Consider the following 26,099-nt stretch of genomic DNA (forward strand, 5'->3'; position numbering starts at 1 on the left):
AAGTTGCTTCTCACCACTCTGCAAGTAAGCTACAGCTGGGATTTACAAGGACCAGAAATATATATGAGAGTATCATCGAGCATCAAACCAATATTAAATCTGTGGCCTTCTTGAAAACATCTAAGTGGGGATATCTGAAATACTAAGACCTCATTTGGAAGCAAGACTACATATTTTATGTCATTATACAGCCATCAGCTGTAAATACTTTATCACTCAGAGATTAAAGGTTCTATATCCTGCTGCCAGTGCTCCTAGTCAGCCAGTCTCCTGTGGGTATTTCATTTAGTGAAAAGACATCATTTTACACTCAAGCATGACAGTCTTTGTAACGTACATACTACTTAATGGTAGTTACCCACAGAAAACACCAAGACCTTTAAATTTCAAAGGCTGTCTGCAAGCAGTAGCACTTGGAGGAAGAGGGAAATATTTGGGATGGAGACATTTATTTGTACCATCAAAACCCATTCATGTTTAGCTGAACCAGCCTGTTCAACTCCAGTTGAACCTTCCCTCCAGTTGAAGAGAACAGCACCGGCTGCCCGCCGAACCTTAAGGATGCTGCCTCCTTGCCCCCAAATACACCTGTATCACCACTGTGCACAGGAGCTACCAAAGGTCCTTTCAAACTAGGGTCAAAGGCAGTCCCTCATCTTGAAAGCCTTGGGGATAAAAGCATATTAAAGCACAGCTCTTTCAGTCACTGGGAATACACAGCATTTCCACAAACCACACAGCCCAAGGGAGGCCACCAGCAAACAACTGGCAGTTAGTTGTTAGTTGCTGCATAATGCATACAGCCGCTCCAACAGAGGCAGGGGAGAAACCAGTTCACCAGGGCAGTTTTCACAACACTGGGTGGTTTTTATCTTACTTCTTATTTACAGCACACAGTCCCATGAGTGTTTATCAGCTGGGGAGGGAAGAAAATTCAGGCAGGTAACCTGCTTTTCTCCTCCTATTTTCTGAGTGCTTTACTTTAAAACTCTCGAGTCTTTAAACAATATTTCCAATTAGTTTTCTCCTAATCCTACTTTATCTTCAGACACATTCTGCCATCCTCACCACTATCACTGGGTCCCAATCCCAGCTGGGATCCAGCTTTCCAGCTCTGTACCACCAGCAGGTCTTCCTGTCTTGTGATAGTCCATCAAGAGCCAACGCAGCCCCAGACTCTCCTGCCTGTGCACTTAGTGCAGGCCGTTTACTCTCTTTTTCATGCTTGGGAAGGAGAAGAAAATGAGAGCACACTGGGAAAAAGGAGATTCTATATCCGTATTTTAAATAAACACCTCCTCCCAGCAGCTTTCCCTGTTCTGACATCCTGCACCCTCATTATTATGATCGGATGCGCCTCATCCCAAAGCAGCCCTAAATCACATCTGAATGGAAATTGCTGCTGAATTTCACACAGATCTCAACATATATTTAGGCAAATATTTTATTTTTTGGAAAAAAATGGAGCAACCATAAAACATATGAATTACAATTTCTTGGACAAAACAGTATTTTCTACCGTTTCACCCTTAGAATGAAAGCACTTCAGTCTCAGAATGGAAGTCCTGGGACAGTTCCAAGCAAAACAATTCCAAATGAGGCAGATAACCAGCAGAATATATTAGCTTAAACCACAGAAGTCTGGTAAATGCTATGCACACTGAGAGCAGATTTATATTTCCCACCATAAACAAGCTTTAAACATTTCTGAAATAAACTTTATTCACTTCTAAAACTTTAAGGTATTTTAGATCAGAAAATGTCACACTTAGAACAAAGAGGAGAGTATGGATTAATTACAAAGTTACAGACACCACCAACCAGCAAGGCATTTTACTGCCACAAGCGTAAGCAATACTGGTACCAAGCTTCCCACAGATGCAAAGGTGTCAACCACATTAGAAACAAATATATCCCCTCATCTACTTACATTGACTTTAAAAAGTTATCCAACTGCAGAAAAAAAGCAAATCCCATTAAGATGCACTGAAATTCACTCTGGTTTTGTTCACATTATACCTCAGAAAGTACATCCTACAGCACGCTTGGGTGAAAGCTCCGAAAGATCCGAAAACTCCGAAACCACAAAGGAAATCATTTTAACTCTTCCATATCAGCCTCTTCCTCACAATTCAGAATGCTGGGTTTTTTTCCCCCCCCACTCAATGTTGTTAAACTCAGAAGTTAGCAAGTTTTTAATAATAGTATTCCTGAATCCTAAAGCCAACCCTCTTTCTCCACTTCACATTTAAAACAACATGAAAATCCTTTCCACATCCTGCAATGTGCAGGACTTGTCTCTGTCAGAAATCATTAGTGCTGAAGTGCTGTATGTGATTACTAAAGCAACGACCTTTCCCTGCCACAGCACTTCTCCACGCACAACGGAACTGAGGTGGTGGGTTTTTTGTGCTTTGTTTTCAATCAAGAAGTTTTGAGTGTGGGGAAGCCACAGAAGTATATGCCAGTGTATGTATAGCAAAGCAGCATGCTATAAAAACAACAGAGTATCATTAAGCAATACCCACTTATTTGATCACCCGCAGATTTTAACATCTGTACGAGGCATTTTAAAGAACTAGTAAATTATGACTAATCACATTTCTTGGCTGATAACCAAAGGCCAATCGCAGAAAGTTAATTGCAAAGTCATTTGCTATTTGCAGAAAAATGAATTATCAATATTTGCTTCTAAAAACAGAAATTAGTTCAATTTGCTTCCTTCTAACGTCAGTGAAAAATGTCTGACCTCCACTTCTTTTTTCTAAACCAGATTTTCTTTTAGTACTCCTAAAAAGAGAATTAAAATTCTGCCCATAAATCACTGTGATACAGCTGGGGAGAAGTCTTTATTTTTAGATTTTATGTTGCTGGGATTTTTCTTCTGTTTCCAGCATTCAGGAAAGCTCCAACAGCGATGGAGTAATTTCACACACTACACGTGAAAGAAAGTTTCAATCAGAGTTATTGCTTCCAAGCACAAACATTAAAAAAAAAAAAAAAAAAAAAAAAAGGCAAAATATAGTGAATATTTTTCCAAGTTTTGAGGTACTCATCTATTATTCTGAAATACCATCATATTCCTTTTTGCCAATTTCTAGGAATACACTCATACTACAACTTTATTTACGCCACATTCTGCCCTAAAAGTTGAACAAAGTGATGCAGCAGTTTTCTACTGATTAAGGTCTGAGGTTGCTTTTTTCCTTCTTAACAGCAGTCAAACTATAATTCTCAGAGAGGATTATTTTACCATTAGCACTAAACTCTACATTCAGCAAGTATTTGCTACAAATAATCCCCAAGTGACCGCTGGTATTTTGTAAAAAAGACCACGCAGTTATTTAACTTCAAAAATTAATGAAGAGCAGGTGCATAAGCCAGTTTTCATAATGGGCCATTTTTGATAAAGTAAGCATACTGTAACATAGATGCATAATAAATCTTTATATGCACAGTAGTTACCTCCATTTTTCATGGTTTTGCTATGCGGACAGTTTCAAATAACAAGCAACTATTCAATACACACACTAAGCCTCCCTACAAAAAAATCATTTTAACTATTACCACAAAAAAAAAGAAAAATCACTTTAACTACCACCTCACCATATGATACATTTTTGGAAACTACTTAATAAACACCATGCAGTTCAAAACCACCTATTTTCAAGTTAAATTGTTCAGCTGAAATGCAAGAGAGAACTGCAAATTCATACAGTCAGTCAAGGCTGTAAAATTTAACTTCCAGTCCCAAACTGGGGCCAACTGTGACACTGGGGGAAGGGACAAAATATTTATGTGCCTTCCCAGCAAGACCCCACAGGGCTGGCTCTGATTCATACAGACAGCAGTTCTGAAGATTGAGTTACCGAGCATCTGCATGAGAAAGGACCAGAAGAGCACAGACTGCAGCTTTTTGGGAGAGGCTTCCCTCTTTCTCATCATTATCAGATTAATTATTCAGTATTACTATTTTTGATGTAGCATCATTATTATCGATCTTTTAGTATTCATATTTACTTCCTGTGTAAGCCAAAAAAAATGCATTAATGCCCGAGCAATGAAAGCAATGTACTGAACACGCAGATTTTTCTTAAGCTACCAAAGTAATTTTGTGCCAGACTTCTCAATTCTTCAGGAATGCAAGTGCTGATTTCTACCATTTATTTTATCCTAGCAACATTTTGCAAATGCATAAAGTTTTATGCATTTTTTTGTGAATGCAAGAACTTAGAGCTCAATGAAAGAATCACAGCTACACTGGAAATGGGGTTCGGTGTGGATTTCTTAAGAGATACAATCACAGACATTCTAGAAATACTTCAAAGCACATAATCACACTGTGAAGTACTACTGACAGGTATTTTGTCTTAAATCTTCAGTTTTGTAAAGTTGATCCTGACAATAAAAAAAAGTCTATCCACACTTTCTCCCCATCGTGCTACGATTTACAATACTTCCAATTGACTTTTTATACAATTTTTCATGCACATTACACAATTTCTTCTTTTACTTCCATTATTCAATTAACTCGCATGTTATCAATCACTTTTGGAAAAAAAAATGCAATGCAAACTTGTCTACAATTCATTAGAGCTGTGAATAGCTCATTGAACACGACTCTCACACTGAGGCAATCCTACCTTCTGAAAGAACACGAGATAAGGTTACTTTAATCCTTCCAAAGAACTGCACTATTTTGCTTTCCTTTTATCCCTTTAAATATCCTTCCTAGTTAAGAAATTAACATTCTCTCTCATACAATTCTTACACAAATTGTACTTTTACTTTTCTGCATCTCTTGTTAATTACATGATGTTATCTCTAATAATCTATTCATGAAGCACAGATAACTTTGGTTACCAATAAAAGGGAAAACTTAGCATAAATTGCTTAGCACAAAGTTAATCTTATAAAGCAAGGAATAAAGAGGATCTAAGAGCTATTATATGACTTATCAGCTTCTCTAAAAGGGTCACTCCACTTTTTTTTCCACGACACTAATTAAATACCTTAACAATGTCATTGAAACTTCATGAATCTTTCAATAAATTACACCCTGCCTCTACAACATGTTTTCATTTATTAATCTCACTTAAAATGCAAAGAACTAAGAGAAGCCCATTGACAGTTAAGCAGGGCCACTCAGTTAATTCTTCTTATATGGTTTAAATGCAAAGAATAATGACCACTATAACCTATGACAATTAAAACTATAGCCATCTGTCACAAGATGTTAATCCTCTTATTTCAGCAGCTACCAGACTTTTTGAAAAGCCTTCCTAAAATGCCTACCTTCCAGTGCAAGGAACTGACTTTTCATCCTCTTGTGTAAGAAACCCCCCTCCATGCATCTTTAATATAGTTTAAAATTCTTCAAGTAGATACAGTATAATTATGCAAACTGTGGTTTTATACACACAAGTTTCAAAGTATTTTGACCTACAGAGCATAGTATACAGAAAATAAATGATTCAGTGAAATTTAAGAACGAAACAACTGCTAGTTCTTGTACATGGACAGCACAGATTCTAACGTCAAGGTAAACTCAGTTTGGAAAAGAACAGTTTGATTACTTCTTTAAACCAACCCAAAATTAATTTTTAATATTAAAACGTGCCACATAACTTGAACAAGCTTCTCTTTGACACTGCACAGCTCCAGGAGATAAGAAAGTCCACTGTGACACTGAAGTACAAGTGATCTTAAAACAGGATTTTCATATAAAATCAGTATGGAAAATCACAATGCTCAAGGCTCCAATATGCAATCCAACCATCATGGGAAACAAGTCCAAGGAAGGAGGGAAGATACGGATTGCTTGTTGTTTAGGCCAGCTCACAATCAAGAAACTAAAGGATATGGTCAACAAAGAAGCAGGATGGTTAACTCGTTCTTCAGCATGCTGTGACCAACACAAACAGTTCAGGAGACTAAATTAAATTCCCTTATAAAGGGTAAATTCCTTTCCAGTTAAGTTTTGGTGCACCTCTCCTAACACATCAAGCACAGACTTGCTCATGTTGCAAATGAAGGCAAAAATGCTCTGAATTTCAGTGTGTTCTTATAAAGACACCACAGTAGAAGAGCCCACAAAGAACAAATGGAGAGGTCACTCAGTAGATAGGCTCCCGGACTCTCACCTATTCTACCACTAAGGTATGGAAGTCACAAAATGAAAATCACCTGGACAAGTGATCCCACTCACTCATGAAAATGCTCCAAAACGAAATGCAGGCAATAGGAAAGATACCACTGACAGAATCCCAGCTTTGGCTTTAAATTCTAAACTACTGACGTGCAGAAGAACCAAACTCCCTATCCATTCCTTTTGTATGGATGAAGAAAGAGTGTCTACAGCAAAGAGACACAGGTGCTACAAACAATATGAAGTTGTAGCAGGCTGCACTGCTTGAGGGTAGAGAAAAATCAAAGCTCTAAGATCAGAGTAGAAAGTTAAGTGATTTTTTTAAACTGATGTTTAAAAGTAACTCATTTGAGAGCTTCAGTTTCACTTTAGTTTGTAGCCCTCTCCAGGGGTCTGGTGTAGAAGAAGGTGCAACCACTCTTTACAGTCCTAACTTTTAAAAATAAAGTACAAAATAGAAACATCACAGAACATCATAAGGAAAAAAAAGAAGAGTGCAACAGACATTAGTGCCAGGATGATGAAAAAGGAAGATGTTTATAACTATTTCACCTTGAGACAATAGAAGTCATTTTCCATATTTCTGAGCTGAAAGCTAGCTTATCTAATAGGAATAGATAAACATCAAGAAGCATGGTAGGCTTTGGAACTCTTCAGCTTTCACAACTATTGGCATAAAAAGCGTATAAAATGAGTAACTTATCCCAAGACGAAGGAGTATCACATGGAAGTATTATTAGAGTTTACTGACCTGATGTATTTCGGTGACCTGCACGTCACTAATGATTAGAAGCAAAACTCAGGAGGCCAGTATTGCATTACATGATGGAGATCAAACTCAAAATTTCTACATGACACTCCAAGCTTGACAATGCAGTTAAGAGTTAATTCAACACAATGTGTGAATCTCAAAGATCTGACCTGGGCGGTGAAGCTTCCCCATCCCCTTTCAACTAAAAGGGCTCAGATTACCCTACACCAAAATAGAAAGAAACAACACAGCTTTATAGAAAATACCATAATTTCTGCAAACTTAGACTTTGATTTGTAACATTTCAGATCTGATTGTTTAGATGTTAAGCTACAACATTGCTTATCTATAATTCCATATAGAAATTGCACTTTGGGGATATTCTACACGTCTCTGATGTTGCAAACACTCTGATGAGAGGACTTTACACACCCAGGGCTATTCATGTGCTTGCAGGTTCTGCTCACATGTTGAATCATAGAATCATAGAATCATAGAATCACTAAGGTTGGAAAAGACCTAAAAGATCACCCAGTCCAACCGTTCACCTATTCCCAATAGCTCCTACTAAACCATGAAGATGAAGGCCTGAAAATATTTTTTTTCTTGTGCATGGCACAGTCAACATGTATTACTCTTTTAAATTAACTCATTTTCCTACAATTAGCAGTACATCTTTGTACTATATCATTAATGAAGCATTTTTTCCTTTCATATGCTAAAGTAAATGGCAAGAACTGAAAGAACAGAAGGCAAAAAAAAAAAAAAAAACAGTTTACTGATAAGACTTCTTTTTTTAATTATAATGACAAACATACCAGTTTACCTCAAAAGGACACTTCTCAGCACAGTAAGAGCACTATACTATCATCTAGGACTATGTTTTAACAAACACATTTGAGCTCTACATTCAGTATTTAAGCACTAGATTAGTCTTACTGCATTGTAGTAAGAAGTCAATTGTATGTTGTAATTAAATTTCTTTGTAAGAGAAATCTTGGCATCAGCAAAACAGTCTTTAACAGTGCCTAATTAATGGCTATGAAACTATGCCCTTAGTACGTGTTTGTGTGTGCTTCAATAACAAATTCTGCTTTGCTTATAATGCTTAACAAGTTCAAACTTCATTCATACAAATAAATCAAAACCAATGCATTTGTACGTATACAAATACGTACATGCAAATATCTGTGTAAGTCTAAACACAAATACAAAACAATTAAAAATATTATTTATATAATTTTATATACAAATTAAAACTTATCAAGTGTTCAGGTGACTGAGCACTTTAAGATATTCAAAAGCCATCTGGACACGGTCCTGGACAAGCAGCTGAAGGTGCTCCTGCTGCAGGAGGGGGGTTGACAAGCCGACATCCAGGTGCCTTCCAGCCTCAACTACTCTCTGATTCTCTACTTAGCAGATACCACGGCTGAGACTGAACTGTAAAAATCTACTGTCATGAATACAAAAAGAAGTTTAATTCTGCAACTCTGATTTCCTTGGTAGTTCCTACACTGCAATTAGTTAAATGACAAAAGCTATGAAAAATTAAGTGCACAAGTTTTCTGTTTGATTTTCATATCTAAAGAGTGTGTGCACACTGGAACTAGCATAACAAGTTAAAGGGTTACTGCATTTACAGACCATCTATTTCCCTCAAATTTAATAGCTGTTACCATCATGTTTAGCTGCTGCTGCTCCCCCTGCAGATGGGAATTCATTGATATGATTAAATTTGATGGTATGATAATGTATGGTAATCGTGATTAATCAGAAGCCCACCAGCAAATGGAGGATGTTGGGTATTATGTCACCTGCATTTTAAACTGCATTCCCTTTATGCCAGCCTGACAATATTTGACAGCTGGAGGGTTCTCATGCTGCATCTGCTTGCTACTACTTATAGATCTGATAAGAGAAAATGCTCATCATTCCTTCACTACCTTAAGTGCTGTAATTATAGAGGTTTGCAATCAAGTTGTGAAAACAGTAAGTGTTCAAAAGAAAAGCTTTTTGCTAGCTGCTAAACAGGCTCTGTCTCACATTTGCAAGGGCTATAAATCTGAAAGAAATGTAATTTGATGCAGCAGTCTCATTCAAACATGATTTGCATGAAATGCTGTATAAAGCACTATCCAAGAAATGTCAATCAACACCACCTGATACCATGTATCCTGTTAAATGAAAACAAAATGCTTTCTACACTACCTGTGACCTGCTCTTGCTACATAGTAATAGACTGAAAATTTCATTTACTGTTAGTCATTATATTAAAGCCATAGCTAAAGCAGAGTAATTGTGAGAAAGTAGGAGAATCGCTTTCACAAGTGGCTTTTTATTTCCATTAACAGTTTTATCTCCAACATGCATAGTGTTGTAAACACATACTGGTTACTTACTGCAAATCATTACTTCCTAAATATCAGCTTAAAAGGACTGCCAGTACTGAGATGCACAACCACTTAAAAATTGTCCTTACCATGAACACCAGGCAACACACAGCAAGACTTTTGCAACAGTTGCTAAAACTCTTATGTAGGAGTAACGATCCATGACCAAATTAGAAATTTTGGAAAAAAATTAGCTTCCTATATAAATTTTCCACAACAAACATGAAACACTACTGCAAGGAGTTTTGTTTCCAAAAGCACTGTAAATTTCTTCTTGCACAGACTGTACGAGGCATTTATGCAAAGATACACTCACAGGCCAAGGTCCATTGTGAAATCCATTACACTGACCAAGTTGGCTAAAACAGTGTTACAGGCAGATACAGCCAGCTCAAGAGCTATTTTACAAAATAAAAAAGTAGATCATATTCTAACATATCTCTTATAAATCAAATAACATTAATACTTTTTGGCTAAAATTCTACAAGCAAATGGCAAAAATTAAGGACAGTGATCAGTGACAGCAAAGCTGGGCACTGCATCTCTCACAGATTAAAAGAAAGAAGTGTTTTCTAAGCATCTGAAATTTCAAACAACTTCAAAGCTGAAAATTTGCCAAACTGAAGGTTTCAGCAATGACTCAAAACAGCTAACCAATTCTCTGTTCCAGCAGCCATTTACAACAATGACATACTGGAGATGAAGTTGAATACTCCGTGAAAATGTAAACAACGTTTACTAAGGTTTCTGCAGTTTAACAAAAATAAATATTCAGGTGTTCTGGGATGAGGACCATTTTGAAATAAAATTCAAAGGCAAAATCCAAGAGCAAATCACGTTAAAAAAAAACCCTCTTGGGAAGTAAAAAGACTCATGATGTAGAATATTCACTAGAGCCCGAGGACAGCTGCTCTACTAAGGTCTTTTTTTTATATTGAATAAGACACAATTTATATATTGTACAATTCAACTTTCTTTTTAGATTTGAATTCAACAGTTACTTGAAAGGCATCTAGAGCACTAAAGGTGTCCTATCAAAGGAGAAAGGCTTCGTGCACCTCAAAAGCCCTCGTGGCATAAGTCAGCCAGGCAGAGAACAGCGCAGCTTCATTTTTTGCTTCATGTCACTTCAGACCATTCCTAGTTCCAGCTCTGAAACTCAGAAGGATCAAATTTAAAGGAACTGGTCTGAAGGGTGGTTATCTGCCCAGCTCTCACCACAGCTGGAGTGAGGAGGGTAAGAACTGAATAAGCTGAATAAATTTTCATCCAACTTCCCTGAAAATTCTCCTTGCAAAAGGCACACAGTTCCCAGGCTCTGCTCTCTCTGCAGTGGTTTCAGACAACAAATGGCAACAGAGACAGAACTGAAACAGCCTAAACCTGAAGATGCCATTCCTCTCTACTGCCTAAAGCATTGTGAGGCAGGTTCTCCACAAGGCCCTCTTCACACCAAAAATCCTAAACCAGCCTCAAATTTGGATGACAGGGATCCTCACTGTGTCCACAGTATCCATCTGAAGAATTTTATCAATGGAAACATTCTCCCTCGGTCACACTCTATCCCAAAATTGGCATGATGACACTTGGCCCATTTTTATATGTCCTTGAAAAACTGCACACAAATGACAAGTGAAAATCCTTTTGGTGTTAAGTTAAATACAACTAAGTAATATTTGAAGGAAAAGTCTTCAGGCATATCTAGCATTCCAATTTCTCGGAATATTTCAAACTAGAATGTGCTGGTGAAAGCACATAAGAGATGAAAAGAATTGGACCATCATCTCAGCTCCTGAAAACTGCCATTCATAAGCAAATGATTTTGTTAGTTACATGCTAAATAAGGATCTGGCCTCTATAACAGTCAGTTAGCAGCAACCTACATACAGAGTGCTCAGAAGCTCCTCCTCCATATCTTTTTTATTTTCCTTTTAATTTTTTTTTTTAACTTTATTATATCTTGCTCTTCTTTAAAGAAAACAATAAATGAAGAAAAAAATTATCCTAGATAAATAAATACCACCAGTCAGAAACCACAAGCGTTACACAAGAGGGATAACAAAGTCCCATAACAGGATTGGAACATCCATAAGAACTACTAACTTGGTCAGAAAAATGTGAAAAACTCAGGAGATCCATGCAACAGTTTATGAGTAAAACTTCCAGAGTTTTCGTTCCAACAGATTAGTCCCCAAACATTGTTACCTGAGAAACACTGACTGGGACAGAAAGTCAGAGAAAGGCATTTTACTGCTTTAAATAGAAGGCTTTAGATGATATTTAAAGCAACACCGCCAAAAGCACTCAGCTGAAGATGTTAGCTTAATCTCTTCTTTAAACAGCTTAAAGAAAACACTGCATTGGCACTTGCACAGTTCCAGGTTAACTCAAACACCTGGTGAAACACTGACATCAACTACAGTTGAAGTCTGAATTACTACTAAATACAGCCATCTGAAGAGAGCTCGTTCATATGAGCACAGAAGCCTCTGCAGAACTCAAGTCTTTAACTTCCAAGTCAGCACAACTTTACCACATTTCTCAGCTACTCATATCATATCTCATATCCACCATTTATTCAGTCCTACTTAGTAAACTACAGCTCTTAAATTTTGTTAAGACTAAGTCACCTTGAATCATTACAGAGTAAGACATGGACAACTTCCTTATTTGAGTCAAAATTACTTTAAATGTTCAAATAAGTTCAAAACACAACTGGATTAATTCCATCGTGTCATTTCCAGACTTCCTCTCTAAGCACAAGGAGTTAAGCTTTAAGTGAGAAATAATTCAACAATATGCTTTACCCTGAAACATTAAAACTTAGATTGAGGGCTGTCAGTGAATTTAATTTGTCCCACATCCAAGACAATTCAGCTCTGATCAACATCACCCAATTTAGTACTACATCATTTCTTGCAGTTTAGAACCGAAACCAATATACTAACATGTTCATTACAACTTTGTTCATTCTTCAATTACATTTGTCTGCAAAAGGTTTTAAGAATTAACCATTACATGTTACAAGTCACTTCATTAGCCCTAAATTAGTAACACCTGGTTTCCAATGGATTTATGACTTGCAATTGAGTAGCAGTTGCTCTGATTGAAGCTGCTCTCACAAGTGGAGCACACAAAGGCTCTCTGGGAAGACTTCCCAAGTCTCCACTAGATGAGACAGGAACTCAGATGCTATCTTTCTTTCAGACAAGGCACCAGCACTTGTAGGTCTCTCCCCTTCATTTTCACTTCTGCCACATTCAACCAAACAAAACATTCAGTTCAAAGTCATAGGGGAAAGAAGACCAAAAATAATTTTAACTCCAGAGTTTTTAGAAACAAAGCAACCAGCAGACTGTTTGACTACTATCTTAAAATCAGGTGATCCTAAAACAAGAGTCAATCCAAGTGATTGCATACCCAGAGACTCCTTTTATAATGAGAAAAAGCATGAATACACTGCAGCCTGGAACACTACTTTGATCTTTTTCAAATGGCTTGTCAGCAAAGTTGTCTAACCACTGCTATACTGCTAAGAGTCAACATCTCTACATAAACAAGTGAATTATAACAACACAGCAGCGTTTGACATGTAACAAAGCAAGGAAAGGTAGTTCTGCAAGATAAAACATTCAAGTCAAAGTAAATTTGTGCTCAGCTCAAGAACAAACGTACTACATTTAATAAAACAAACATCATTTGTACACAGTGACACTTAATTCCTAATCCTAACTGATCACCTATGCAAAATTCATAAAGTACTTCATAAGGGAAGAACATATACCCATTTTACAAACCACTGAGTCATGGAGAGATTAAGCACCTTTCTCATGGCCACAGAGCAGGCTACTAGCCGAAGGGGAAAAAAACACTCAAGGCAGTCAAATCACACTGGATTCTACAGTTAAAGCTTTCTTTCTCCTAATAAAAGCAAATTACATCGACTTTTGCTAGTAGAATGCTTACATAAAATGGCAGCAAGTAGTATTTTCCTTCAGGCAAAAGGAACAACAGTCCTACTAAAAACGTTCACTGACTTTATTCCATTTAAAAAATGGGTGCACACAAGATTAGCGAGGCTGGAGTACTTGTCAACTTTCAAAAACAAAAGTAAACAGAATTAAAATCTAATTTCACAGTCAATTTAAAAAAAATTAATTTCCAATTTTTCTACACTGATGTAAACATACTTCAAAGACGTCAATTACAATGCCTTTACAGATATTCCTTGTCCTTTAATTTCTTTTTAATACTAAATTGTGTTTATTGACACAAGCAAGTTAATGTCAAAGGAAACCACGGGCAAGATACTTCTAAAATGTTAATAAGGTTTCTGCTTAATACTACAGGCTCTGAAGGGAACTTCCTCTTAAAACCACAATATTTCTGAACAGAAAGCTACCTGCACTTAAAACGTTGACACTGAAACTATGTAATGGATAAAGCTAATGAAACTGCAGTTTTACTATATAAGTTTTATAGAAGAAATGTGATAATTTGAAAACTCAGCCACTCTACAAAGTATGGACAGCAGTTACTCACCTAGGTGTCTAAAAAACACTCTGCATCAGAAGCAACCTAGTATGCACACAGCAATCAGAAGTCACAGCAGTTTCCAAAAATCTGCTGTTTTCAAATTCATCTGACCTCTGTGCAAGTAATTCACTGTGCAATACCACACCACAACCATTAACAAAGAACCATTTTTTGTGTGTGTTTAGGAAACAATGTATGTGTCGTTAGCTAAAAATGTTTAGGGAAATACTGTACTATTATTTATTTATTTATTCTTATCTTGATACTCTGCAAACCACTTCAATTAAAACTTCAGGACAACAGAACTGTGAAATATCAATTAAAAATGATCAAGAAGGGCGTTTTTCTTCATTCATGAAAAAAGTAAAAATGATCACCATGAAGTAGTTAGGTATCTTGTCAGGTATCTTGTTTGTTTTGGAAGAAACATGCAAGAACACAAGCCCATTCTCTTTTCCAATAAAATAATTTAAAGGCATTTAAATGTCTGAAGTAATGATAAAAATGCAATTTTTCTGATTTTTAAAATACAGAAATAATACTGCTTGTTAGGCTTTCAGATGTTTTTCAAACAGCCTTTTATTATATCAAATAAAGTAAGGATTCTATTCATACAGAAAGACTCAAGTAATAAAATAAAGCCCATATTCCTTAAGATAAGATGCATTCATGCCTCTCCCACTGGAGAGATTGGTTCAACAATTTTACAGTTAAACAGAATTAATTCTACTCTCAAAAATCCATTGACCTTAAGCTTTTAACAAACATTTTCAACTGCAGAGTGTATTGTCAATATTTACAAATCCTTAAAATTATATTTCACTAGAACAGCCTTTATTTGCTATATTAATATTTCTTTGCAAATGTATGCTTATCCATATCAAAGAAGAAGAAACAGCTGCTACTCACAGGAAATCTCTGGGGTCCTACAGCAGGTCTTGGCTGGGCTGGAACTGGCAGCAAGGGCACTGAAACAAGAAGCACCTTTTAACACCATTTGTTTCACCTAACAGTTGTTGCTGTTATTTCCAAAAGAAGTACCAATAAGAAGCCATGATTAAAATCTGCTACATTTACCCTCACATGTCACAGTTCCTACAATTAAATTCAAGCAACCATTCCCTCTCCTGCAACATGCAACAGGGCAATTAGGATTCTCCTAGTTCATTTACATAACTTAATTCTGCATTTTCCAGAATTAGATTGCTTCTTGTTTCAGAGAAGAAAAAAACAGAGTAAGTATTCAGCCAAAGATGTCTCTCAGACAAAGCTGACACAGACTCTGAACAATAAATCCATGTTTCAAATAGAAGGACACATGATTAATTCACCTTCCCCACTTAATGCCCCTCGTTTCCTACGTATGTCTCAGTGTCACCACCTACTCCCACAGCAAATACAGGCATAAGAAAAATCTATCTGGCATAAATCACTGTTCATGGGAGGGTACAATGAGGCAGGCAGGCAGCAGCAATTAACAATAAGCAAAAGCTACTTCATCCGGCTTTCCCACTGTAATGGTGAATGCAAGTAAAATCTGTTTGTGTAATCACAGAATTGGTGATACCAGAAGACTTTTGCTTCATAAAGAGACATCGAGAATTAAAAGAACCCTCTTCTTGAAAAGTAACTTCTCCAGAGATAGAATTTCAAGGAGTCAAACACAGACCATGTAATACTGTTTCAATGAACTGATCCCCAAAAATATGACCCAAAACCACCACTCAAAATTATGGTATAACACAAAGAAATAACTACTGTGGGATCACCGTGGAGACTGAATTTTTGTTGGAATCTGTAGTACAAAGTATAATGACAGATTTTTCTCTTTTCATTGTAGGCTCTCCTTCCTACCTTCCTTTGAACTTTATCAATCATTAAATATATATCAGTGCTAGACAAAAGGCGTACAGAAGTTAATATAAAGCATCAAACAGTATCTGATATAAAATATAAATATAAATACAAAGCAATCAAACAGTACAGAATGTACTTGCTCACTTACTAAAAACTATGAATAAGGTTATTTTCCCACACGGGGGTAAATACTGATGTCGACAACTTTATTAAGACTGAACTAGCTGCATCCAGCAACACATTTAGCTAAAATGCCTCAAGAATTTTTCCTCAGTAATACAGGCACAGGAGCTAGTGCACCAGGACCTGTTTTCAGTGCATGTCAGCTCTGAAGGACTAGGTGCAAACTGTGCATCAGGTTCCAGGAGAGGATTAGTCCAATGGTTTCATCTTGGCTTCTAATGAAGATCTGCCAATTTCACACAATCATCACACCACCTGAAAAAACTGACAGCAAGCTCTTGACAGACCTAGAACTAAAATAGCTCAGGTCCGAGCAGCAGGAAAAAAAATAAAATCACATAAGGTAGTAAATGCAAAGGAGTGTCATCTGTACAGGCGACTCAGGTCTATTTTGGTATCCTGCCTCTGACAGGAGCATAAAGATATACCTGTTCCTTTAAACAAACAAATTTAATACCCCTGAAAGATTGTTCAAACTCACTGCCCTTCCAGTACCCAGTCACTTGCTAAAGCAGCAAAGAATTCTCAAATAAGGATTAATTTTCCCTACATTACATCTTGCACAGGTTTGAAAGTTATGTTTCAAATGCAGTATTACGTTGCTAGATGCTATTTTGAGAGGAGTCATTTGTCTTTGGCTGTAAACTTCAAGGCTTTATCTGTAAAGATGAAGAAGCCATTCCCATACTGATAATTTATGAGAATAATAATGTAATTTTTCCCAAGACATAAAACAGTTTTCAAAAAGGTAAATGGCATGAAAATTCACAGAGCTGCCACAAGCTGCTCCTTAATAGCTCCTATCAATTTTGGCAGCACTACAGTAGCTTTGAAATGGTTATTTGTGATATAAATATTTAAGGAAAAAAAAAAAAAAAACATTCAGTACTAAAATCACAAGCTATTTCACCGTACATCTACTTCTACCATGTGATCCTCTGGTATTTGTGAATTGATCATACTCAGATTTGGACACACACTCAGCCAGAAATTTCTTCTAACAAGTCAAAAATAATTTACAGAATAGGATACAAAAGAAAAAAATTACAACAAGCAATCAACAGCAAGACATGGGATTCAAATGCCACAAAAGATACAACTGAATGCTAACAAACAGTATCTGCAATAGACACTCACTTAAGGTTTTTGACAGACTGAGCCTTTCTTAATCATTTATGAAGCTTCAAAGACCAAAAAACTACTAGAAATTCGTTTGAGAAAACTGGCTTGACACAGAGCAACTGCTGGTTGGTTTTCTTGTTTTCTGAACGGAGATTGAAGATTTGCTTCTGGAACAAAGAAATAAGCCAATAATGGGATACTTCAGGACTGCTTCAGCTCACTCTGGCTAAAGCTGATGGCTACGAGAAATCTGAAATGCTATTTTCTTCAAATAAAAGTGTCGTGACCATTCACAGATTTTAGTCTACTTTAGAAAACACTGATATACTGAGCACATTTCAAGATGAAAAGCCAAAAAAATGTTGAGAAAGAATACTTCTATGGTTTGCGAGTAAGAATACATACCCTTAGTGTGACAATGTAAGTGTATATTAATGACATAAAATTAGAGAAGCAAAAAAAATGCCAGTCCATGTGAAGAAACAACAGCACACTTAAAACTAACAGAACCTAAGTGTACCTACCATGCACTTCCAGACATGGCATTTTGGCTTCCTGGCATCACACTTTAAACAACCGAATCCAAATAAAGTTTGCATTGACTGCACTCTCTGATAAGTAAAAAACCTCATGTTTGGAAACAGATTCAGTTGAGAATGGGCTGGATATCATCAAGAACATGAAATTAATCTCATCTCTTCCACAGTTCCTGTTACCTCAAAACGAATGCTGCTGCATGTCAAACATGCTTGTACTCTCAGCTACCAGTGTCTCTCTGCTGGGGCCTCAAGCTGGAGTACTAAAACTCTTGCTCGGTATTAAGAAGAAATTTAGAACAGTTATCCCTACACTGGAATTTCTATTTGCCATCTGCCTACAGTGATTGCTTAAAAATTCATCTTACTGTGCAAATTCCACTGAAGATTTTAGAATTGTGCTCATCTTCCCTAGAAAAGACATACGACGTCCTACATGTTTTCCTTCAGTATGCAAATGTACACTTTCATGCAACATAACTCCACTAGTATGTGCTAAGACTGAGATGGCCACTGTTCTCAGCCACTGCAGAAAGCTAACTGCTCACTAATAAACAGATTTAAATCACTAGAATTTCTACAGTTACATTTAACAGTATGCTGCACATCTATCAGCAGAAACATTCAATAGCCTTTAGTAAAATGGGTGGCACGAAGTGTTTTCTTACGAACCAACTGCCATCAACACACATGGCAAAGACCTTACTTGCTGACATGCAGGTGTTCTACCATTTGAAAAATCAATCATTCTCTGGAGCTGCTCATTCAGAGAGGATGACTAGTCTTACAAGTGAAGAAACGAAGGTGCACACAAAGTCTGTAAGTTCTAAAAAGAACAGAATAAGGCTATGCTCAAGACAAAAGCAGACCCCAAGCATGCCCAAGGTGCCACAGGCTGAGATAACTGCCATAACAATGACAGAAAAAACTCAGACAAAAGAGATAACATACACTAGTATACTTCTGACATCAGGCAAAAGTAAAAATCCCCAGTAACCATTACTACCATCAGAAGGAAACCTGTTCACACAGCTACATATGATGTATGGACTGTTTCAGAAGGAGAACAGAGTGGCATCTAGAATTGTCTAAAATCTATTTTTGCTTCTCACAAAACAAGAATTGTTGCTTTGGAAATGTTAATAAAATTCACAGAAGGCATACATCCAAGACTCAAGGACTTCTCAAACTGCTTCCAGATAAACTGCCCTGATACCTAATTTCATAAGAACCAGATTTTATTGGAAAGGAAAAAATGAAATAATCTTAGTGGAGCAGCTACTGCACAGCCAACTGCAAGAAGTCTAACAGGTGTCTAACAGCTGGCAATATCCTACCCTGCCAAATTCCTGCCTTCCATTGGACAAACAAATGAAGCAAAGGTAATACAGGCTTGGAGATCTGCTAATTTAAAGAAGAAAAAAAAAAAAAAAAAAAACCAACGAAACCAGAAAACCTAAAGGTAGATACACCCACGTTGACCTTTCATTTGTTTTGTCTAGACTCAATCACAAATCAGCCTTTTCTTTATCCTCTTAAGGATAATGCTTTCCAAATAAGTAGCAATATTAACAGTTCTGCTTGCTGAGAGCTGTCCTAAACGGTGTAGCCTGAAGAGCGTTTGTGTCAAGTGGCAGAAAAAGTGTGCTTCTAATACACTTCTACACTATCAATCAAATAATCATAAATGCAGCACTGAACGAAAATTGAACACATACACACTGTTATGTGAGGACTACAGCTGGTACCTTTCACAAAGCAATTATACAATTATAGTTCAGAGACTACCTTCATGTAATTATTTTACAAAGACAGGTTGAGGGAGCTGGGCTTGTTCAGCCTGGAGAAGAGAAGGCTACAAGGAGATCTCACTGCAGCCTTCCAGTATTTAAAAGGGAATTGTAAAAAGGAGGAGAATCAACTTTTTACTTGGATAGACAGTGACAGGACAAAGGGGAATGGTTTTAAGCTCAAGGAGGGAAGGTTTAGATTGGATGTCAGGGGGAAGTTCTTTACCAAGAGAGTGGTGAGGTGCTGGCACAGGCTGCCCAGAGAGGCTGTGTATGCTTTGTCTCTGAAGGTGTTCAAGATCAGATTGGATGGGGCCCTGGGCAGCCTGGTCTAGTGCCAGATCTGGAGCTCGGTGGCCCTGCCTAGGGCAAGGGGGTTGGAACTTGGTGATCCTTGGGGTCCCTTCCAACCCAAGTCATTCTACGATTCTATATATTCTCACTAAAATAGGTGGGTGGTCATTCTGTGAATCCTTGGCTGAACTTAGAATGATATAGGGAATTCTAAACTGCAGTACCTACTTGGTACTGAAGACCAACATCTGCTACTTTGAAAACACATTCTCTTTACAGTTTTGTTGGTCTTTGAAGGCTTTGGAGAAGCAAAGGTGATAAAGAAGTGGAAATGGATTTACTAATCCCTGCTGGCCACAGTCCAACAGCAGACATACTACATCACTGTATTTTCTTTCTTTTGTACAATTTCCTTTTTCACATCACCTTGCTTAATGTTACCAAATATTTAAGGAAAAAAAAAAAATCAGCCCGAAGCACATTTATGTGAAGTGGTAAACAAATATGGTTGCGTCCCCAGCAAAGAACAATGAGTTACATACTAATGATTGTGTTCAGAAAGCTCACCTTGTACAGGCGTCACTACTGTTCCCTTGAAATGGGGATTTATGTGTATGTTCTTCGGTTGCTGAGGTGTCACTGGCGGTGGAGTCATCATTATTCTAGGTGTTTCTATCTGAGGGGGCATATGTAGCCCTGGAGGAGGAGAAGAATGATGCTGATGCTGTAAAGGAAGCAGAGATTGTAACTGTTGCTGCTGCTGCTGTTGCTGCTGCTGTTGCTGCTGCTGCTGTTGCTGCTGCTGGTGCTGGAACAGACTCCTAACAGGTTGCTGGTGTGTTGGAATTAACCTCTGTGAATGAGTCTAAAGTCAGACAAAAGAACAAAGTCAATAGGCTTTAAAGTTCACAAAACCTGACATAAACCAGCACAAAAATAAGACACCTCTGGAAAACACAACTAAGGCCAAATATGAATGGAAAAAACTTCTTTCCCATATCATCAAATCAAATGGATCAATTAGCACAGGAAAGCAAAGGAAGAGACATCAGCACAAAGAAGAAAACAGCAAAGAGCAAGAAAAAAAATTCACAAGTGAACAGCAGTGCTGCCCGGGATGTACACACATTGAGAACATTATGAGAATGCATTTATCTTCATGGGGGTTTTTTGTTGTTGTTTTTCTGTTTTTCTTTAAATTGTGAAACTTCCTCATTTCATAGATTAGGGTTTGCATACGTCACTGGAAGCTGCCATCAGCTGTGTTAGGACGTATGTGATGAGTTCCAGTAACAAAGCAAATCCACTAACTTTTGCCTAATGTATAAGAGCCTGAGAAGACAGAACTAACAGCTGGAAGAAAACTCAAAATAAATTAAACAGACTCCTGAGCTATCAGTGCAGTCTATCTGTTCATACTGTTGGAAAGAAAAAATGTTCATCTGCTTCAAAGATGCCTTTCAAAACAAAAACAAGTCTTTCGTTCAGTATCTCAAACATGAATAGCCAATTTTTTTATTTATTTATTTTTTTTTAAATAACAAAAACCAAGTTTGTCCTTCAGAGACACTCGTTCTTCTACTTCTGAACTCACTGATACTACAGGTCAGCTCTAAACCAGAGCTTTAAAATCACAATGCAAGAAGAATCAAGCACACAACCCTTTAGTAATAAAGATATGTCACATCTGTTTCTTCCAGCAGTCATGAACGTCAAGCAAGGCAGCTACAAGGAACGCACAAGATATTATGACTAGCACAGAAATGTTTACAACATTGAAGATCAGAATAAGTAGCAAAGAGTGCAGCAGTACAGAAAAAAAATGATTCCATCTTCACAGTTTTAAAAATGCAAAACATTCCTCTGGCAGGGCTTTCAACCACCGAGCCATCCACCAGCTCCTGCTACAGAACAATACCTACAGTTACTGCTGTTGGAAAAAATTCTCATTGTTTAATACAGATGACCTCATCCTGCAAAGGCATACACTGAGGTTGTTCTATGAGTCAGTTCCCAGTACACCATAACAGTTAGAAAAGCAAGCGTGGGATGCCCCTGGATCCTACACATTGCTTGTCTGGATGGAAAAAGTAACATCTTCTAGTTGTGATACAAAGTACAAGCAGAAAAATAACAGTAACAAAGATAAATTTCAATTAAAATCCTACAGAATTAATTTGTCTAGGTGTGATTCTTTTGTTTCAATTTGATTCCACAGTAGAATGGTGGAAATACAAATCAATTTTTATAAGCTGCAAAGTATGACAAAAAGAAAAAACAGTTCCACAAAAACCCTGAGTTACTTTATATTTATTTTTACTAAGCTACTATTTGTAACACGGACTGAACACATCCCCATACTGCACCTATCTCAGAGGAATTATCTTACTCCTCCATGCTCAGTCAGGGTCTCTACTGCCTTGCCTGTTCGTATTTGAGTCAAAATCTGATTTTCATCTGCAAGCTTATAGATTCCTCAAGGCTGGTAACAGGATTAACCCCATGCTTTTACAATCATCACATTATTCAAAGCTCGTTTAACCTAACAAAACAGCAAAGGAGTAAGAAGTGTATGTTGGAATATATATTCCACCTTCATAAAGACATGTGATTTAGAGTGCCTTCTCTCCATCATTTCCTGAAAGCACGTCCAAAGAATACTAAGGATTAAAAGGTACCATTGTTGATGGTGTGTTTGGCAGCAGTGCAGGTCTGTGATCCTTCATTCTTCCCCTATCATTGTCTCTCCTTTGTTCTCCCATTCCATGGCACATAATTGAGCCTCCTCTTCGCCCTCCTCTCCTTGAGCCGTATCGCCCCTGTTTAAGCTGCCTTTCCCTTTCTTCAAATTCAAGTAATGCTGCTTTGGCTTCTGCAGAAAGTTCTGTTAAAAAAAGAGATGGAAAAAAAAAAAAATTAACCTCAAGCTGAAAGTACAGAAAATACCAGGGAAAAAAAAACAATGCTAGAACCATAGAAAAATCCCTGAAACTAAGAGAATTTTTGCAGGCACTTTGATCTCTTCCAGGTGACATGTTAACATTTCATTAATGACACCTCCAACAGGAAAAAAGCACACGCACTTGTGTCTGTTGCACAGGCAAAGAACTGGCAGGTGACTGAAACAAACATGAACTAAAAGGTTTGTTTTTCCTCTCATGTATCTGCAGAAATGCCAGGCAACACAATAAAAGACCGAGCAATCTTTACTATCAAGGATCTGCTGAGCCTTCCATGAAAAGAGATTCAACCCAAAGAACGTTTTGCACATGGGCATATTCCAAAGAAGTACACTGCTGCCAGTGAGCTGCATTTTCACTTTGTGAAACTACTGACGTACATTTGATGTGGCTGACGAACCAGCAGTACTTCCCAAGTTCCACTCAGAGCACACTTCAAACTGAGTGCTCAGCTCAAGCCTGATACAGCCACTGACAAGTCTGATACACACCCAACCCACATCATGAGCAAACACCAGAGAACAGATGGTACTCAATGAAGTCTGCCAAACTTAGCTAAAAATTGAAACAATGCTGATAAAATTAAGAAAATTATGCAGTAACAGGGCCAGGTTATCAAATTACTTGGATATGTAGAGAAAGTCTACAATAGAATCACCAAACACCATGACACCTCCAGCAGTGCCACTCTTGAGGTATCCATTATTTAAAGGGGAAAAACTTAAACCCAAGCAGGCAGCTGAGCATTTCACCACATGCCAGTGAGAACCTTCACTTTCACATTTAATAGTGGAAAATTAAATAGTCTACATCCAGACTGAATATGGCTCAGGGCAGCCTGGTCTAGTAGTTGCTGACTCTGCCTGTAGCAGGGGAAGTGAAATTAGATGATCTTTGAGGTCCTTTTCAACCCCAGCCATTCTATGATTCTGTGATTCTACAAGAAATGCACTCCTGACCAAAAGAAAAAAAACAAAACAAAACAAAACATCTTTTGAATTCACATGAATGGCAGTCAGAGCAACATTTCCTTTTTTCCATTTTTAAGAATTCTCCTCTTAAAGGAGGCGAGGCACAGAGATCTGTTTCCAGGATAAAACAGCTACTTGTTAATACTGCAAAATATGAAGATGAAAATAAAAACATTTTACATCTGACAGCACTCTTAAGCTGAAGACACTAATATGATGCTAATATTTCTTGCAAGTGTAACAGACAAAGCTACTTAACCCACCACCTTCAACACCTTTATAAGTAATCTCAGCTAGTCTTTGAAATGGAGGATTGACAGAAGGGCACAAAAGATTGAGAACAGCATATTCCCACCGACTCAGCTGTTCTTACTGAGCTACAGATACCAGCTGTACAATGGACCTGCAAAGGCTGCCATTTCATGTGCCCCAATTTTCAGAGGTATTCGACACCTACAGAAAACAGGGGCTCTTTGATTCTTAAAAGTTTAAAACTGGTTGACCGTCCAAGAATGCAGCAAAATGACACTCTACAATCCCAATACCTGCCATAACGTTTCCTATGCCATTTCTGCATGCAGGCAATGAGAAAAATTTCTCTTAATTTATAGTCACACCAGATATTCTTATGAAATGGCACCTCTGCTTTAGTACCTGCCTCAGGAGATCAGCAGAGCCCAAGACAAAAAGGTTTCTTCCGCAAAAATCTCATACCATGCCTAGACAAGGGGCAAGGAATCACAGTCCCTGAAGTCTTTTTTACAGTAAGCATACACATTATGGATTACTGAGGAAAATTTACACAGAATCACAAGGTTGGAAACGACCTGCAAGATCATCCAGTCCAACCACCCTCCCATTCCCATCAGTGCTACGAGCATTAAACCATCTCTCGTAGCTCCGATTTAGATCACTATCCTCTTATACAATGCAATCAAAAGCATGAGATGCATCTAAAGCAATCACCTTATCCACTGTTGCTGTCAGAGGTAGTAAAAGCAGGCAGAAAAAAACTGGCAAAAACAGAGCTCTCATTTCAAGCCTCTTTCCTTGCCCGAAATCTCAATCGTAAGTTAGCACGGTGAACACAAACTAATCAGAACACAGAAGAAAGTAGTTCCTCAAACAATAACAACAATTGTTACCAGTTTGTGAGAGAGTCAAATTCTTCTTTGTGTTTTTTAATGTTTTAGTTTGGTGATATTAAAGCTTTTTTTTTTTTTCCTTCCTATTCCCTTGGGGTAAGCAGATCCGGTGCAAAATGGCAGTTCCAACTCAGTGAAGAGTTCATCACATGCACTAAATGCTATATATTCCTCACCAAAGATAATTCAAAAGATTCAGCATTTTTAGAAATCAATGGCCTAGCCATTCTACAATTTCTCTGTTCAAACACTTTAAAACAATTACTTACTTTACCATGGATAAGAAAATATTTAGGAGAGATCCCAGCTACATTTATGAGATACTCTATTTTTACACGGTTTGCCCTGCACACACTTACTCTGATCTTGACTGTACAGTCTCTCACATGCATGCAGTTAATGCAGTGAATCAGCAATTATTTTTCTAGTGTCTCTAAGTGTCAAGATTAATTTCAATATCCCTGGTAATAAAATGGTTTCAAATGACATCTTTAATCAGCAAGAAAGAATGCACTCCTCCAATAGAGACAAGCTGTCACAAAAGGTCACCAAAATGTGACAGGATGGAAATTACGTTTGTAACTTCAACTGAAATGTTAATTTCTCTGTAAGTGTTTTCTCAACTATGTTCAGATGTTAAAGTAAGGAAATGAGGCTCTACAACAAAGTTTCATTTTTAAACCAGCCATATTTACAGAGTTGCCTTATAATCTCACAAGCAAGGAAAAAGCATTTCCTGAGAACAACTTTATACTATGTGATCAGTTATTTGGTCCTTTATCAACAAATTAAGACACAAAACTAGTACGAATAGGAGCCATTTCATAACAGCAAGATTGTATTTTGTCCAAAAAAGCAGGTTAAACAAGCTGTTTACAAATTCACCCGCATTTGCATCATCTTCTCCTTTTAAGTCAGAGCTACATCCTAAATTACCCACAGAAGCAAGTCTAATTCTAAGCACTACTCTCCTAATATTCAAGCTGTAGTATATGTTGTCTTCTCACTGGCTAGTCTCTTTTTCATACGTACAGACTAAAACCATAGATATTAAAGTGCATGCAACTGCAAGCCACTTCGCAATCATGTACTGAGATTCAGCCATTCCAATGTACTCTTATTTTTAAGAGAATCTGTTCTGTAAAGTCACCGGCACCTTTTTTACAAATAAGATACACTGTCTTAGGGTTGAAAATACATTTGGAATGCAGAACAGCCAAAATGCCCCTTTTCCACGTAGATAATTTTTGTGTGAACTCCTCCGGAGGGTTCTTTCAGTCCTGTTGCCATCGTGATCAACACTTCATTATGAAAACAGTGCGAAATGATGGCCTTTAATATACACCTTGCCCAAAATCATAAGAAATCATGGATGAGATGGATATCAATGGATGAGAAAGATATTAATTTAAA

General features: G+C 37.4%; 1 protein-coding gene across 1 annotated transcript in view; it reads right to left on the reverse strand.

Annotated features, from left to right (window-relative positions):
* RBM33 (RNA binding motif protein 33) overlaps positions 1 to 26,099 on the reverse strand; it is a gene marked incomplete at both ends in the record, with an annotated part of 89,155 nt that overhangs the window by 35,708 nt on the left and 27,348 nt on the right. Inside the window, 3 exons of the mRNA XM_079538145.1 lie at positions 14,738 to 14,796; positions 20,178 to 20,379; positions 22,289 to 22,494. Coding sequence (XP_079394271.1) covers positions 14,738 to 14,796; positions 20,178 to 20,379; positions 22,289 to 22,494 — 467 coding nt within the window. The remainder of the gene's footprint in view (positions 1 to 14,737; positions 14,797 to 20,177; positions 20,380 to 22,288; positions 22,495 to 26,099) is intronic.

The sequence above is a fragment of the Tetrao urogallus genome, assembly GCF_951394365.1.
Source record: "Tetrao urogallus genome assembly, chromosome: 7".
NCBI lineage: Eukaryota > Metazoa > Chordata > Aves > Galliformes > Phasianidae > Tetrao > Tetrao urogallus.